Consider the following 16,720-nt stretch of genomic DNA (forward strand, 5'->3'; position numbering starts at 1 on the left):
TGAACGGATTTTGTGAAGGAATGCGTCATGAAAAAGGAGGAAGTTATGGTCACACATTTTGGTAAGAGGTTGTTGCACATGTAGGGAACTTAAATTTTGTTTTAAAGCTAGGCTACAGTCTATGTCATATTTCGTTCCACCAAGTACTAAACATTTTTATGTATCAGGAAGGGAAAAAAAAAAAAAAGTACTAAACATTTTATTTTATTTTTTTGCTTTTCATTAGAATAATAATATATCATGATTTGTCCCACATGGTACTAAACATTTTTGAGAAATTATTAGTTGCAACCATTATTGTTACAACGGATGCACGAGAGCCATTGAATCAAGTAGGGCATACCATTACAGTAATGATCCAACGACTCGACAGATGCATGGGAGTTGTTGGATCAAGTAGGGCCTACCACTATAGTGATGATCCAACGTCTCTCATGCATCCGTTGCACCAATAACGATTGCATCTAATAATAGCAACACCTACATGTTGTGTCTTGGGATGATGGACAACTTTTCGGTCTTCATGTCAAAAAAAAAATTCCCTGTTTTGAGACGAAGGGGATATGTAAGAGAGAAAACACAACTAATGACTTTAATGTTGATGACCAAGATGATAATAATTAAAACATATAAACAAATTATGCTATCAGAAAAAATAATGAGCTAACAAATGAAATGACAAGACAAAAAATAACCGTGTTTGCATGTTTTCTTGATTTTATTTTATTTTATTTTTATTTCTTTTGTAGGCAACGAGAAAATATTGTTGCGTCACTTTTTTCAAAGTGAACATCAATTTTGGGACGTAAGGAACATACAAGAGATAAGGAAACCATATTGTTGGAAACCAATTAGTTTGGTTGAGAAGTTCTAAACTTTTTTATATATATAGAGAGAGAGAAACTATCTCTATGTATATATAAGAACTATAGCATCAAGACCACTACCACTATCGATCACTGAATCCCTAATATCATCTCTCTGCTCTCTCCCTCTCTTCCTATATTAATATCATTTCTCTGAACTTCCTTTATAGTTTACTGCTTCCTTCCGGAGTAAGTGAGTTTTTCCTCTATCTATATCTAAGCTCTTTTTTTTTTTTTTTTTTTTTTTTTTTTTTTTTTTTTCTGAATTTTGATTTAAATTTTGCCAAAAGTGGATTATAAATTTAATTGACAAATTATTTCGTCTTCCTATATTAATATCATTTCTCTCTATCAGACAGAACAACCAACAACTCTGGAACTTACTGCTTCCTTAAGTGAACCTAGTTTTGGTTCCATTACAGCATGCTTAAATACTGCAACTAATAAAACATTGTGGCGTTTGCTGGCTTCATAAGACTCAAGTATTGTTTCTGCAATATTTTTCTATTCTCATGTACCACTGAGCCTGCAAAATGCTGAACTTATCATCCCACATCGCTCACAACAAGAAGTTTTTCTTGATTAATAACTGGTTGTGAAAGCAGCTCAAGCCACCGGGCCTGGTAACGTGGGCTTGTAACTCTAGTGAGGGCATAAAGGTGATCGGATGTTGGTTTGGTTCAGATGGTTGGGCTTGGCTGGGTTAACTCACTGGCCCGCCCGCTCCAAGTAAGGAGTTGGGCCGAGGACTTTGGGCGAAGGCCCGGAGTTCTGGGCCCCTATAGTTGGAGGGTACTGCGTGAGGCTGGTTTAACAGAGCAGCGTGCACCTCCCGCTCCTGTCGGTGGAAGGATAACGGGCCGGTAATCCGCAGGCCCCTTAACGACTGATGAACCCTCCTAATCTGACCGTCACCTTTTTATTTTTATTTTTATATATATATATATATATCTCGATTTCAGCTATGTTAATCTAAGAAATTGATGAGTAATCAAACAAAGCAAAAGATTGTTTAGCCATTGACACCTCCAATGCAATGTGGTTAGAATAATTAATAAAATATCTAAATACTATACATGTATTGTTTTGAAAACCTCAAATTTATTGTCTTTCTTTTCTTGAATTTGCTATGCAGCCTATGCAGGCTCACCATAACGATGAATACGGAAGAAAAAAAATTAAAAATTTAAGCCAGTGTCTATACAAATGGTCTCAGACAAATTGCATATGACATAGAAGGCTTGTCTTATAATGTGCAGCACTACTTAATAATTTAAGTTTTTGAGTTTTGGGTCAAGAGGTAAGTGTCCAACTTGTTACAATGGTATCGGTTGAATTTTTTATCTGGAGTCACACCAAGCGCTCGCCTAGATGGAATTCATGTTCAAGTCCTTACAAGGTCCTCCCAATCGTTAGGAGAGACAGGCAAATAGGGTGGTCCAATTGTAACGAGAGCATTGCAAGTTCGAGTGAGGAAGAATGTTAAAAGGTCTTTGTCGAAAACGAATAGACAGTTTTGTTTCAATTCCAACGAAAGCGTTGCAAATTCGAGTAAAGAAGAATGCCAGAGGGGGCAAGTTCGCAGACTAGACAATACAGTGAGCAGCTTCCCCTTATAACCAACCATATGTATTTCATTGATAATATTATGACCAGCCATACATAATGAAATAAAATGACTTCTATATAAAGAGCAAAGACGGGGAAAAAAAATTGGTGTTCTCATTGATTAATATAGCAGTTTTCAAAACAACATTCTCCAAATAAGATTTAACTTAAAATCAACATTCTCCATATAATCATCTGTTCTTATTAGGCAAATTCTTCTGCATGTGTTCTGGCTTGTGTGTGCACTCAAAGTCTACATGAACCAAAGCTGTTTCCACTTCAGGCATCTGCTCAATCTTCTCCTGCAGTGTCTCACCAATGTTGTGTGCTTGGCTAATAGACATGTCCCCAGCCAACACTACGTCCACTTCCACAAAGTAATGTGATCCAAAAGTAATGCGACACCTTACAGTCACCCTTTATTGGACTCGGATGATATTAGAGTCAATTATTACTTGAAAATGATGGGAGTATGCACAACCCCACGAGGGTCAGTCTAACAAGTATGTTGGACTCAAGATGATACACTTATTTAAATGCTTACTAATTGCATAAAAACGTTTTGAAAATTGTAAGTATAGAAAATGCAAAATAAACAATATATACATAGTTGATGCTGACACAAGTAGGCTTCCACCTTTTGCGATTTTGTTTAAGGACAAAAATCCGCTAACCCTTAGTAACCAACCATACATACCATTAAGAATATTGAAATAAAATGACACTTGAATACTGAGTAAAAACCTATTATAAAAAAATAAAAATCAGTCTTCTCATTGATTAATGATATAGTATACAGTTAATATTTATAGAAGAGGGGGCCGGGCCAAAAAACTCCCACAATAATCTCGCTTCGGAATATTTACAGTTACTACAGATAATAATCTTGCCTCGTAATGATTCAATCCTCTGTTTTTCACTAATAAGAGAGGAGAACAGTTCGATCTCAAGCCAACACATCAGTTATACCTTTTCAATTTACTCTCAAAGATCATATTATACCCAAAAAAAAAAAAAAATAAAAAAAAAAAAATAAAAAATAATAGGTACTATGAGTTATGACTGCAATGTCAAGAAAACACAAGAAGATATTTGTTTGAAGTAATAGCACATGGAAAGCATTTTTGAAATGTTGATACTGCCACAGCATATATTGGAGAAACTTTGTCCTATCTGGACTACCAAACTAAAATAATTAGATGACCAAAACAAAAGCATCAATTACCACACTCGACATTTAACAATCTGAGCAACCGTACATAACTAAAGAGTCTATAATAAAACTTTTCCAAACACGACCAAACCCTTCACGCAAACATGACACCATACTGCTATTTAATTAACATCTCAACAGCTGTTATACACAAATTTAAATAATATTTACAATCTGAATTGAAAATCAACATGTAATCATGATTTATTTAATATATTTCAAAAATGAATTCACATACGATATATCATACAGACTCATGTACATAGAAAGGGATGGCTACGGGATGGTTTGGGACGGGGGACCCCAACCCCATCCCTATTTTAGCATAGCTCCCCCATTCCCTGTCTAAAACTATTTATTAAATGGGGTTGGGGCGAGGATGGGGCCGAGTTTAGTTGATTACTTTTGCAATTGTATTACGAATTTGGTATGTAACAATTCATTTCCTCTCATACGGATAAGAACAAGATTCAATTTCTCAATTGGAATTTGAGACTTAATTTTATTGTACCAAATAATATTTTGACCTTTCCCCATCCCCGCCCCGCAACTGGGGTTTTCAATCCTAACCCTTATTCCAGTCCCCAAAACATTTAACCACCTCTTTTTACCATCATATATTTGCATGTATAGTGTGCCTTTATTATCTTTTAGGATGAATTACATAGATCTCCCAATTATGTCAAACTACAAATGGGTGGAGCGTTTAAAGTTTGTTACTTTGACTTCTCTTGAGAATTGACATGTGTGCTCAACAGAACCGTGTTGCTTTCTATTGGTCAAAAATGTTAAAAGAATTTTATAAAATGACCATGTTACCCTTTCCCTGCATGAAAATACAATAATAGTCTTAGTTTTGTAATGAAATGACAAAAATAAAATAAAAATAAAAATAATGGATTAAAATGCCCTTATTATTAGGCCCGTTATCCCCAATTTCTTCTCTCACGTTCTTCCCATCTCTCTATCTTCTGCCATTTCTCTCTCCTTCCCATATCTCCATTTACATCCGGAACACTACAAATCAATCACATATTTCATCACATCCTAGATGACCTACCAAAAGCCAAAAATAATCAGTTCAGACCTCCAAAAAAAAAATGAAAAAAGAGAGATTTCGAGCTCAAGCAACAGAAAACTGAAACTCTAAAGAAATGGGTTAGGACATTTTCGTTCAATTAGAGATATTTCTTCACTATTTCGAACCGATTGGTACATAAGAGAGAACAAGTACAGACAACCCTTTGATTTGGCTTTGCAAAGGCTTTAAACTTTTCAAAACGTATTGGAGTCAAATGAGACTATGAACGTGTGTCGAGACTCGAGTATATATGTTGTGTTGCGAGTGTTTTCAAATCCGTGTATTGAGGAGACAATGCAAGGGAGAGGAAGAGAGAGTTTATGCGTTTGGGAACCAATTCATATGTACAACAGAATCCTCACTTGTATTTTGGGTATGCTGGGAGATAAAAGAGGTACGTTAACTACAATTTTTGATAAATTAATATTCAAGTTTCATAAATTATGTCCTTGTAGGAATTGCTAAACATTAACAAAGACCAAGGACAAGTCAATTATTGAGTTTTTGTGTGTGTCGAGTCAAACATAAATAAAGGGCTGTCACAAGTCATGTGATGAGTCCTTACCGTATCAATTATTTGTGTCTGTGGACCAAACATAAATAAAGACGACCACAAAATCAAGTAATTATTTGCATATAACTTATATTACAAGGGGATTTTTCACTTAACCCAATATTTATTAATGTAGGAGTTAATTATCCTAACAAGATTTTATAAACTTATTAATCCCTAGAATTGAAAAGTAGGATTATAACTTGATTGATTTTTTTTTTTTTTTTTTTTTTTCAGCTATGCAAGTTTGACTCGAGTCTTATTTTGGTCCAAACTCAAGTTGTACATTGAATTTTTGAGTGATACCAGTGAGATTTAGAAGTAGATTTATCATAGAACTAAATCAATTTTTGAATAGGTTTGATCTCCAAGATGAATGAGTCCATTGAAAGTGTTGTTCACTCGATAGTTCTGAATCAACTTTGAAAAACCATAACTTCCTTGTTTTAAATTCAAATTAGGCAAAATTTGCATCTATATGGAAGATCTTGAAGTCTATTTTTAACTAAAATTAATTATCTTCACTTCAAAATTCTAACTATATTGAGACTCTATAAATTTTGTGTTAGAAACTAGTTTTGAAAATTAGTGTTTCGTATTAATGAAACTTGTCTATAACATAAGTTGAAAAAATACACGTTGGACAAAAACAATGTGATTGTAATTTTGAATGTTCATTACATTACACCACAATGCGAATGTTTGTTGCAACGTGAATATACAAATACTTGTATGTTGTTGCATGCCGAGGCTTATATATATTTAATATCGCCCTCTAACATATTGCCAATTATTCTCTAATGGAAAACATGACTGGTCTTTCAACGTATTTTGTTAGGATTGGTATCAAAGACTGTGAAGGATAGTCACAACGCTTTTGTCGTGAGTGTTGGTGGCGAATTGGCGATTGGCAATTTAACGGCAGTAATTTTATTTTATTTTTTCTGAATTTTGATTTAAATTTTGCCAAAAGTGGATTATACATTTAATTGACAAATTATTTTGTCTTCCTATATTAATATCATCTCTCTCTTTCAGACAGAACAACCAACAACTCTGGAACTTACTGCTTCCTTAAGTGAACCTAGTTTTGGTTCCATTACAGCATGCTTAAATACTGCAACTAATAAAACATTGTGGCGTTTGCTGGCTTCATAGGACTAAAGTATTGTTTCTGCAATTTTTTTCTATTCTCATGTACCAATGAGCTTACAAAATGCTCAACTTATCATCCCACATCGCTCAAAAGAAGAAGTTTTTCTTGCTTAATAAGTGGTTGTGAAAGCAGCCCTTGTCACCGGGCCTAGTAACGTGGGCTTGTAACTCTAGTGAGGGCATAAAGGTGATCGGAAGTTGGTTTGGTTCAGATGGTAGGGCTTGGCTGGGTTAAATCACTGGCCCGTCCGCTCCAAGTAAGGAGTTGGGCCGCGGACTTTGGGCGAAGGCCCGGAGTTCTGGGCCCCTACAGTTGGAGGGTACTGCGTGAGGGTGGTTTCACATAGCAGCGTGCACCTCCCGCTCCTGTCGGTGGAAGGATAACGGGTCGGTAATCCGCAGGCACACTAACGCCTGATGAGCCCTCCTAATCTGACGATCACCTTTTAATTTTTTTTTTCTTTGTTTTTGTCTTAAGACTAATTCCAACAGTAAATTGTGATTTGAACATCTATGTTAATATATATATATATATATATCGATTTCAGCTATGTAAATCTAAATCTAAATCTAAATCTAAATCTTGTGAAATTGATGAGTAATAAAACAAAGCAAAAGTTGTTTAGCCATTGACACCTACAATGCAGTGTAATTAGAACAATTAATATCTAAATACTATCCATGTATTGTTTTGAAAATCTCAAATTTATTTTGTCTTTCTTTTCTTGAATTTGTTATGCAGGCTCAACATAACCGTTAACACAAAAGAAAAAAAATTAAAATTTTAAACCAGTGTCTAAATAAATAGTCTCAGACTAAATACATATGGTATGCAAGGACTTGCCCTAGAATGTGCAGCACTATCCAATAATTTAAGTTTTTAGATAAAAGGGTGAGTGTCCAACTTGTTACAATGATATCAAATTAAGGTTAAATTTTTTATCTGGTGTCACACCAAGTGCCCGCCTAGGTGGAGTTTATATTCAAGTCTTTACAAGGTCTTCCTAGTCGTTAGGAGTGACAGGTAAATAGGGCGGTCCAATTGTAACGAGTTCGAGTGAAGGAAATGTTAGAAGGTCTTTGTTGAAAATGGATAGATAGGTTTGTTTTGATTTCAACAAAGAAATTGCGAGTTCGAGTGAAGAAGAATTTAAGAGGAGTAACAAGTTCGTGAATTAGACAATACAGTAATCGACGACCCCTTTTAATCAACCATACATATTCCACTGATAATATTATAACCAGCCTGTAATACCCCTAATTTAAAAAGGATAGTCTCAGTATTATTTTAATAGTTTTAATTGCATTTAATTATTTAGTTGTTTTCTTGGCTAATTGTTTACTTGTTTAATTGATTTAATTATTTGTTTAAATTGAATTGAATGTGATTTAATTGTTTTATTTTTATTTTTATTTTATTTTTATATTTTTAAGGAATTGGATATGGATAGTAATAATTGACCAATCAATTGGGCTCCATGGACTACTTGGATAAGGGGTTTAATGGGTACGGATGATTACCCATGTATATGTATATTTAATAAATAAATAAATATATATATATATATGTAAGGAAAGTCCCTTTAATAATAATCTGATATATATTTATATATTATATATAAAAAGGGGTACACATAGATTATACGTAACATATATTTAGTTACCTTTTTAGTATTTAAATTTTATTTTATTTTATTTTTATTTCATTTTAGTTTGTCTTGGAATGGGAAAAGGATTAGGGTTATTTTAGTTGCCTATAAATATATAACTATAGAGTTGTGAAAGAGGTTAGAAAATATATCACGTACTATATTTTAGAGAGAGAAAGAAAGAAGAGGAAGGAAGAGAAAAAGGAAGAAGGAGGCTAGGGTTTTTATCAAATCCCTAAAGGTAAGTTTTAATTCTTCTCTTCTCCTTTGATTCATACCTTATGCATGCTAGATTAATTCTAGGTTCTTTAAATAAATTAATTGGATCTAATTACATAGATATGTTGAAATTTGAGTTCATAGGTTTTAATTATTTGTTTTCTTTTGCCTACACTGTTGGTGGCCTTGGGTTTAATTTAATTTATTTTATATATATATTTTTTTACATGACTTTTGTTAGCATGAATTAAATTTGGTTTTAATTTTATTTTATTTTTCCAAGCATCAGTTATATGCATGTAAGTAAAGTCAAAATTAGTATTTTTAACAAGCTATGCATGCCGAACGAGGCAAGCTAAAAAGTGGCATGAAACTGGGTTTGTAGCAATTCGTAAACTGGAATTTGTTCTTTCATGAATTGGGCACGCTGATCGAGAAAGTCTTGACAATTCCTTTAAAAAAAAAAAAAAAACAGATGGTTATATAATGCCATGAGATAATGATTGGTACTATTATGGATATAATGATTAGTATAATGATTGGTATTATGATTAATTTATTTTGTTTTAATTAAATAGTTTTTGCATTAAATATTTTTAATAGTAATCTATTTAATGTTAGAATATTAAATTAATATTTGTTAGTTTTGATTAATGGATTTGAATTAAATATTTATTTAATTTAAATTGGTATGCATGATATAAGTTTACATGCTAAGGATGGAATTTAATTAATTTTGAAAGAATAAATTAATTAGATATTGCTGGATTAAATTATTTTAATCTATTGCTTAGATTTAAATTAATTTAATCAAAATATGGAGATGTACAATTTAGTTGAGATGCATTTTAATTTCGTGTAATGAAAAATTAAATGCATGATACTTAGAATTGATATTTTTGCTCAAGTAAATGCAAAGAATATATATATGATTAATATAATGTTTATATGTAAATATTATTTACATTATCTTTGAATTGGAAACTTCTCTTTGGTTATGATGTGGATTAATGCACCATTATGGGATGGGGGCATATTAGGGACGGATTAACTTAAAAGTTAAGTCCAACCTATTTTTAATAAGGGAACGGATTAACCATAGTGTTAAGTCCTACTTATTCGTGTCAGGTCAACGGAATAGTTGGATGACATATTATTAAAATAATAATTGGATAGTTTATTTTTGATGGTTGGATAGGACGGATTTTAAATATATAATTATACACCATGATATGAGCTTGAATCTCAGGATCAGTGGTTAGGGTGCGTATATCGCCAGGGATGTGTAGCTAGATATAGCGTAGTTGTGTACCCTGGTAGGTACCTATCTGATGTTCAGGTATCGGACATGATTATTCACTTCTGCATGTCAAAATCCTTCTTTCTTGGGTCTTGTCATAATTGGCTACTTTTCAGGTTTTTGATCTTAGAAATTTGGCATGGTCTACTCTAAAACTGAACATGGAACCAAAAGCTGATAAAACTACTGATGGTAGTTCCCTGGAAGTTCTTCCAGCCTCTTCAGGCCACAGAATGGTAAGGTGTTGATTCATAAATGTCTTGTGTTAAAATTTTACTCTACTCTCATTTGTCCAAAGTGGTTCTTATTGCTTTACACTCATCACACAACTAATTTGCATATGTGGTTGTTTATGCTGGTAGATTAAGTGGAAAAACAAACTTCTTCTTCTTGGTGGTCATTCAAAGGATAATTTTGACAGCTTGAAAGGTTTGTTCCTCGAAAGCCATTTTCATACTGTTCAGAAACCACTTGAACTTCTTTTGAATCTTATGCCTTGTTAGCTAACTTGTAGTGCGATTCATTGATTTGGAATCATACCACTGCGGTGTTATGGAGACCTCTGGAAAAGTTCCGGTAACTGACTGACTCCAGTTACTGTAAATCTAGATTTCTGTTTTTGAGCGAAGTGATTTCCATTTCATTTTATTGTGCCTTTTTTATTTAAGTAAATTTTCCTAGTTGTCAGCTGTTTAATTAGTGGAGGAACAGGCGTGTCAACCTTTCTCCTTTGCTATATGTATGTGTGAGATTAATTTAAATTTTATGATTAATTTTGCTTGGTTTGCTTATTGAGTAAGCAGGTGGCTCGCGGTGGCCAGTCTGTAACACTGGTCGGCTCTAAAATAATAATGTTTGGTGGAGAAGACAGTCAGAGGCGACTGCTGAATGATGTCCATGTTCTTGATCTGGAGACAATGATTTGGTGTGCGTTGGAGACGGTGTAAGTGTTGATTTTACTTTTACAGACAGCTGCTTATGTGCTTTTTTTATTTTTTTTATTTTTAATTTTTTTATTTATTTATTTTTGCCCTGAATTGCTGCTAATGTGCTTCCAGAAGAGTTCTGCTCACTTTGTTGTGCTTTTATAGGCAGACACCTCCAGTTCCCAGATTTGATCACATAGCTGCTGTGCATGCAGAACGCTACCTTTTAATTTTTGGCGGTTGTTCTCATTCAATCTTTTTCAATGATCTTCATGTACTGGACTTGCAGACTGTAAGTGTTTATTCTTTTTGGGATATTGTTTTGGTTTTCAAATTGCGTTGAAGTTTAGCATTGAAGCTGAATGTTAAATTGTTAACTTGTTTCATTTCTATAATGGCACCTTGATTTCAAGAATTAGATAATTGACTTTTCTTGTGTATACTTGATGATTTTTATAATATACTCGACTGATATTCATAGTAATCCAAACACTTATTAATTATTCTGACATAATTGCTGCCCCTGGTTTATGTGCCTGAAATATCTTCCTCATGTTTCTGATGAAGTTTATAAGCTGAAATTGTTGGCTTTTGGTTTCAATTGATGCTAGCAAATTCAATCATTAAACTGCATCTATTTTCTGTTTGGAAGGTAATTTTTACATTTCATCGCCTGTCAGTTGCCAAACTGTTATTTAGATCCATTACTGGAATACTTTTTGTCCAATATTATGTTTATGGTCTTACTCTTTGACTGTGATACTTGAGGTAATATACCTCGGTGTCAAGGTTTTACTCTCTTTAGGGTCACTAATTTTGGTGTCAGTTATCTTTCAGAATTGTAATAGAATAAACATATAAACGTACTCATTTCTTGTTTCTTTATATTGTGAAGGTATGCCTTCACTGTCTCACGTATTGTTTTAGTTCTCTTTTTTTATAAAACAAATTGACACTTGCAAACAGCCTTTTAGATCCCCACTGTAGTTGAGATTGCTGCAGGAAGTGAACATACCTTAAATGTTTCAAGTTTATGCTGTTAGTGCACCCTTTACTGTTATGTCAATGGTTATTGATATCATTCTGTTTAAGACATGCTGTAATAGTGTTGTGTTAATGGAGATATCCTGATATTTAGTCTTTTGGGAGATTATTTCCGATCATGTCTTGCAGTATCAGTTGTTGGCAAACTAATTGTTAGATCTGCACTGGAACATAGCCATGACAAATATAGTGGGAGAGAATATATGCATTCCCCTGATAGTCATGACTGAATGGAAGAACTTAGAACAAATTCCTCTAGTGTGGACTGAATGAAGAATAAAAAATGACATCAAGTGCTAATTACTGTGGAAATATGCCTAGTATATTTGTTTTCTCATTCTTGATCTCACTTCACTTTTTAGCTTGATAGGCTGTCATGTAATTGCAGATGGACTGGACCCAAATGCTTGTTTAAATATTAATTATTTATTATTCTTTTTGTATTCAAATGCTTGTTTAAATATTAATTGTTTGATATCCCTTGTATTCTGTGCTCGGACTTGATCACCCGTGGCTCTAGAATTGAGGGGTATCACAGTTGGTATCAAAGCACTCCAGGTTCAAGTGTCTCTAGGGATCTATTGTTTTAAGACTTCCGCGTAGTGTATTCTTTTATTTAGAGCCTAAGATTAGGATTCGTTGTGTTCTTTACGGTTCGGTTAAATCGTACTAATGTCTGTCTTTCTATGTTAACAGAATGGTTAATGCTAGAAGAAGACGGGACAATCAGAGAAATAGGCAACGAAGGGAGGCGGCTCGTAGGCAGCGTCAGGAGGATGAGGGTCAGTTCTATGAGGAAGTTCAGCAGACTCGGGATCAGGGAGGAGACCCAGAGTTTCTTCCTCACATCAATGACCTTATTGCTCGGGCTATAGAAACAGGGGTAACCGCTGCACTTCGGAATCAGCCTCAAGTACAGCCGGCACCGTTACCGGCACCGGTTGTTCGGATTGATACTTGGGAGAAGGGTAGGAGTTCTTTCACAAAGGGGAGCCCACCTGAGTTCACAGGCTCCACCGATGCGAGAGCAGTTCATCAGTGGAAACAGGACATCGAGCGACATCTTCGCTTGGTTCAGTGCACGGAGGTTCAGAAGCAGATGTTTGCTACCTTCAAGCTAGTTGGGGATGCACTACAATGGTGGGAGTCAGTTACCACCGCAGCGGAGAGGATGGCATTGACTTACGATCAGTTCAGTGCATGCTTTGATGAAAAGTATTTCCCTTATGCAATCAAGGCAGCCATGAAGACTGAGTTTCTTAATCTGCAGCAGGGGAACATGACAGTAGCGGAGTATGAGCAGCAGTTCACACGCTTGTCTCTCTTTGCACCGGAAGAGGTGGATACAGAGGAGAAGAAGCGCAACAGTTTCGTCAAGGGACTGGTGTGGTCTATCAAGAGAGCTATTACGGGTAATCCAGCCTATACTACCTATGCTCAGGTGGTAGACGCCGCTCTGCAGCAGTATCAGTTGACCGTGGATTTCAGACAGGCTAAGGGTGAGAAGCGGGGTGACAGAGACTCTGCTAATCAGTCAGCTGATAAAGGGAATGGGAACGGACACTGACAGAATGACAAGGGCAAGTTCCAAGGACAGCAGCCTTGGAAGAAGCACAAGGGTGGTTCAGATGCTCCCAGGGATGTGGCACCTGTTCAGCGACAGCAGAATGGGGGACCACAGGGAGGACAGGGTCAGCCATAGGCTAACCGACAGAGGAGGCCATTTGGTACTTTCCAGGGTAATTGTTATACTTGTGGAGAGTATGGTCACACTTCCAGGCAGTGTCCTACAGTAAGACATGGACAGAGACAGGGACAACATGTGCAGTAGGGGCAGAGGGCACCAGTGCCTTTACCAGCTCCACAGGTTCCACGGATTCAGGGACAGACATATCCGGCTCTACGAGCGCCACCGCAGCCTCAGGGACAGGCACCGCAGCAGTTGCACTATGGCAGGGTGTACAACCCCATGCCACAGGATGTTCGGACACCACAGGCTGTTGAGGGTAAGTTTCCTATTCATGGTTTACTTGGACGTGTTTTATTTGATATGGGTGCTACACACTCATTTGTAGCTAGGTCATTTGTTGCTTTGTCTGGGATGATGACTCGGGTATGCAGTAGACCACATGGAATTTCTACACCGTTAGGCAATACAACCATTCTTCATGAGAGTGATGGGCCTGTGACACTAGATATTGGTAGACTCAGATTTCTAGCCAATCTTTTGGTCCTGGACATGCACACTTATGATGTGATACTTGGGATGGATTGGTTATCGCATTACCATGCCCAAGTTGATTGTTATGATAGGTCCGTAGTTTTCACCATACATGGTCAGGACGTGTACGTCATCGCTATGCCGCATTCTAGGGGGGTCACTAGCGCCTATTTGTTTCATGTGAAGGAGGAAGCGGAGGAGGGGACTACTGTATTATTGGATAACATACCAATTGTACAGGATTACCCGGATGTATTTCAGGAGATTCCAGGGTTGCCGCCTAGTCGCGAGATCGACTTTGTGATAGACTTAGCTCCAGGCACTACGCCTATTGCTAGGGCACCGTATAGGATGGCACCAGTGGAGATGCGCGAGCTGAGGGATCAGATTCAGTAGCTACTCAGCCAGGGTTTCATTCGCAGGAGTACTTCACTCTGGGGAGCACCGGTTTTATTTGTGAAGAAGAAGGATGGTTCGCTCCGCTTGTGTATAGATTACAGGGAGTTGAACAAGATTACTATTCGTAACAAGTATCCTTTGCCCAGGATTGATGACTTGTTTGATCAGTTGAAGGGAGCTACTTATTTCTCTAAAATTGATCTGCGGTCTGGATATCATCAACTTCGGGTTCGGGAGCAGGATGTTTCGAGGACAGCATTTCTCACTAGATATGGATCTTATGAGTTTCGGGTGATACCGTTCGGGTTGACTAATGCACCGGCGGTTTTCATGGATTTAATGAACAGAGTCTTCAGGGCTTACTTGGATCAATTTGTCATTGTCTTCATAGATGACATTTTGATTTACTCGAGGTCAGAGGACGATCATGCTAAACATCTTCGAATAGTCTTACAGACGCTTCGTGAGCACCAGTTGTATGCCAAGTTTGAGAAATGTGAATTTTGGCAGCGGGAAGTGAAATTTCTGGGCCACGTGGTGTCAGAAAGGGGAATAGCGGTGGATCCAACCAAGGTTTCAGCGGTGGTTGAGTGGGGACAGCCTACATCACCTACCGAGATTCGGAGTTTTCTCGGTTTAGCAGGATATTATAGGAGGTTCATCCAGGGGTTTTCAAAAATAGCGGGACCACTCACTCATTTAACTAAAAAGGGTGTACAGTTCATGTGGGATGAACATTGTCAGAAAGCTTTTGATGAGTTGAAGACTAAGTTGACTTCTGCACCAGTTTTGTCTACCCCATAGAGCGGGATAGAGTATCTTATGTACACAGATGCTTCGTTGCAGGGTCTTGGATGTGTTTTGATGCAGGAGGAGCTACCGATTTCGTATGGATCTCGGAAGCTTAAACCTCACGAGCTTAATTATCCAACACATGATTTGGAGTTGGCAGCTGTGGTTTTTGCCTTACGTATTTGGAGACATTATCTGTTGGGTGAGTTCTTCAGATTATTCAGCGATCACAAGAGTCTGCAGTATTTGTTCATTTAGCGGAAGCTGAATATGAGACAGCACAGGTGGTTGGAGTTTGTGAAAGACTATCATTTTTCTATACAGTAACATCCAGGGAAAGCGAATGTGGTGGCAGATGCACTCAGTCGTCGACCTGTTGGTAGTCTTTCCGCTCTATTCAGTACTGAGTGGAATGCGTTGAAGAGGGTGGATGAATTGTCGGATGCTTTCCTGGCTTGCATGGTAGTTACACCTTCTATCATTCACAAAGTTTTGAAGGCACAACTCATGGATCAGCAGTGCATTGATAAAGTTGCAGAGATAGCTTCCGGAGAGGTTCCATTATACTATGTTGGGGCTGATGGAGGTTTAAGGTATAAGGGACGGTTAGTGGTACCTTCTGCTGATGAGTTGAGGAAGGATGTGCTGACTGAGACTCACCACTCTGAGTTTTCGGTTCATCCAGGAGGTGACAAAATGTATCAGGATATGAAGCGGCAGTTTTGGTGGGCAGGTATGAAGAGGGACATTGCTCTATTTATCTCACGATGTAGTACTTGTCAGATGGTCAAGATTGATCATCGGAGGCCGCCAGGAGCTCTACAATCACTGCCAATACCGGAGTGGAAATGGGAGAGCATTTCTATGGATTTTGTGGAGGGATTACCTAATTTGTTCAAGAATCACAATTCCATTTGGTCATCGTTGATAGGTTGACCAAATCAGCTCATTTCTTACCTATTCGCACTTATTACACTTCGGAACAGTTAGCGAGACTTTACATTACATAGATTGTGAAGTTGCATGGCATTCCGTTATCTATTATATCGGATAGGGATTCGAGCTTTGTATCAGGGTTTTGGAAGAGTTTTCAATAGACTTTGGGTACAAAGTTGCATCTTAGCACTGCTTATCATCCTCAGACTGATGGACAGACCGAGAGGGTTAATTAGATAATGGAGGATATGCTTCGTTCTTGTGTCCTTGACTTTAAGGGCCATTGGAAAGAGTATTTGCCAATTGTGGAGTTCGCATATAACAATAGTTTTCAAAAGACTATTGGTATGGCACCGTTTGAGGCATTATATGGACGACCATGTAGATCTCCTGTTTGTTGGATGGAGGTTGGCGAGAGCCGATTTTTGGATCCTGAGTTCATTAAGGATACTTCTGAGAAGATTGCTCTTATTAGGGATCGCATGCGCACTGCCCAGAGTAGGCAGAAGAGTTATGCGGATCGTCGTACTTGTGCTTTGGAGTTTCAGGTTGGGGATTAGGTTCTACTCAAAGTGTCTCCTATGAAAGGTGTAATGCGCTTTGGAAAGAAAGGGAAGTTATCACCACGGTTTGTGGGTCCATTTATGATTACCGATCGCGTTGGAGCTGTAGCTTATCGGTTGGCACTTCCAGATCATTTTGATCGAGTGCACAATGTGTTTCATGTTTCCATGTTGCGAAAATTTCTGCGAGATGAA

General features: G+C 37.0%; 1 protein-coding gene across 1 annotated transcript; it reads left to right on the forward strand.

The window, feature by feature from the left end:
- Positions 1-1,550: 1,550 nt before the first annotated feature.
- LOC132314282 (acyl-CoA-binding domain-containing protein 5-like) lies at positions 1,551-12,029 on the forward strand. Its single transcript, XM_059813159.1, has 8 exons — positions 1,551-1,729; positions 9,665-9,683; positions 9,761-9,880; positions 10,007-10,073; positions 10,159-10,220; positions 10,448-10,587; positions 10,736-10,862; positions 12,003-12,029. The coding sequence occupies exons 1-8, from the start codon at positions 1,551-1,553 to the stop codon at positions 12,027-12,029; spliced, it is 741 nt and encodes a 246-aa protein (XP_059669142.1).
- The last annotated feature ends 4,691 nt before the right edge of the window (positions 12,030-16,720 follow it).

The sequence above is a fragment of the Cornus florida genome, unplaced genomic scaffold (assembly GCF_030987335.1).
Source record: "Cornus florida cultivar Cherokee Brave unplaced genomic scaffold, ASM3098733v1 CherokeeBrave_3.0.0_Hap2_Chr06, whole genome shotgun sequence".
In the NCBI taxonomy this organism is placed as follows: Eukaryota; Viridiplantae; Streptophyta; class Magnoliopsida; order Cornales; family Cornaceae; genus Cornus; species Cornus florida.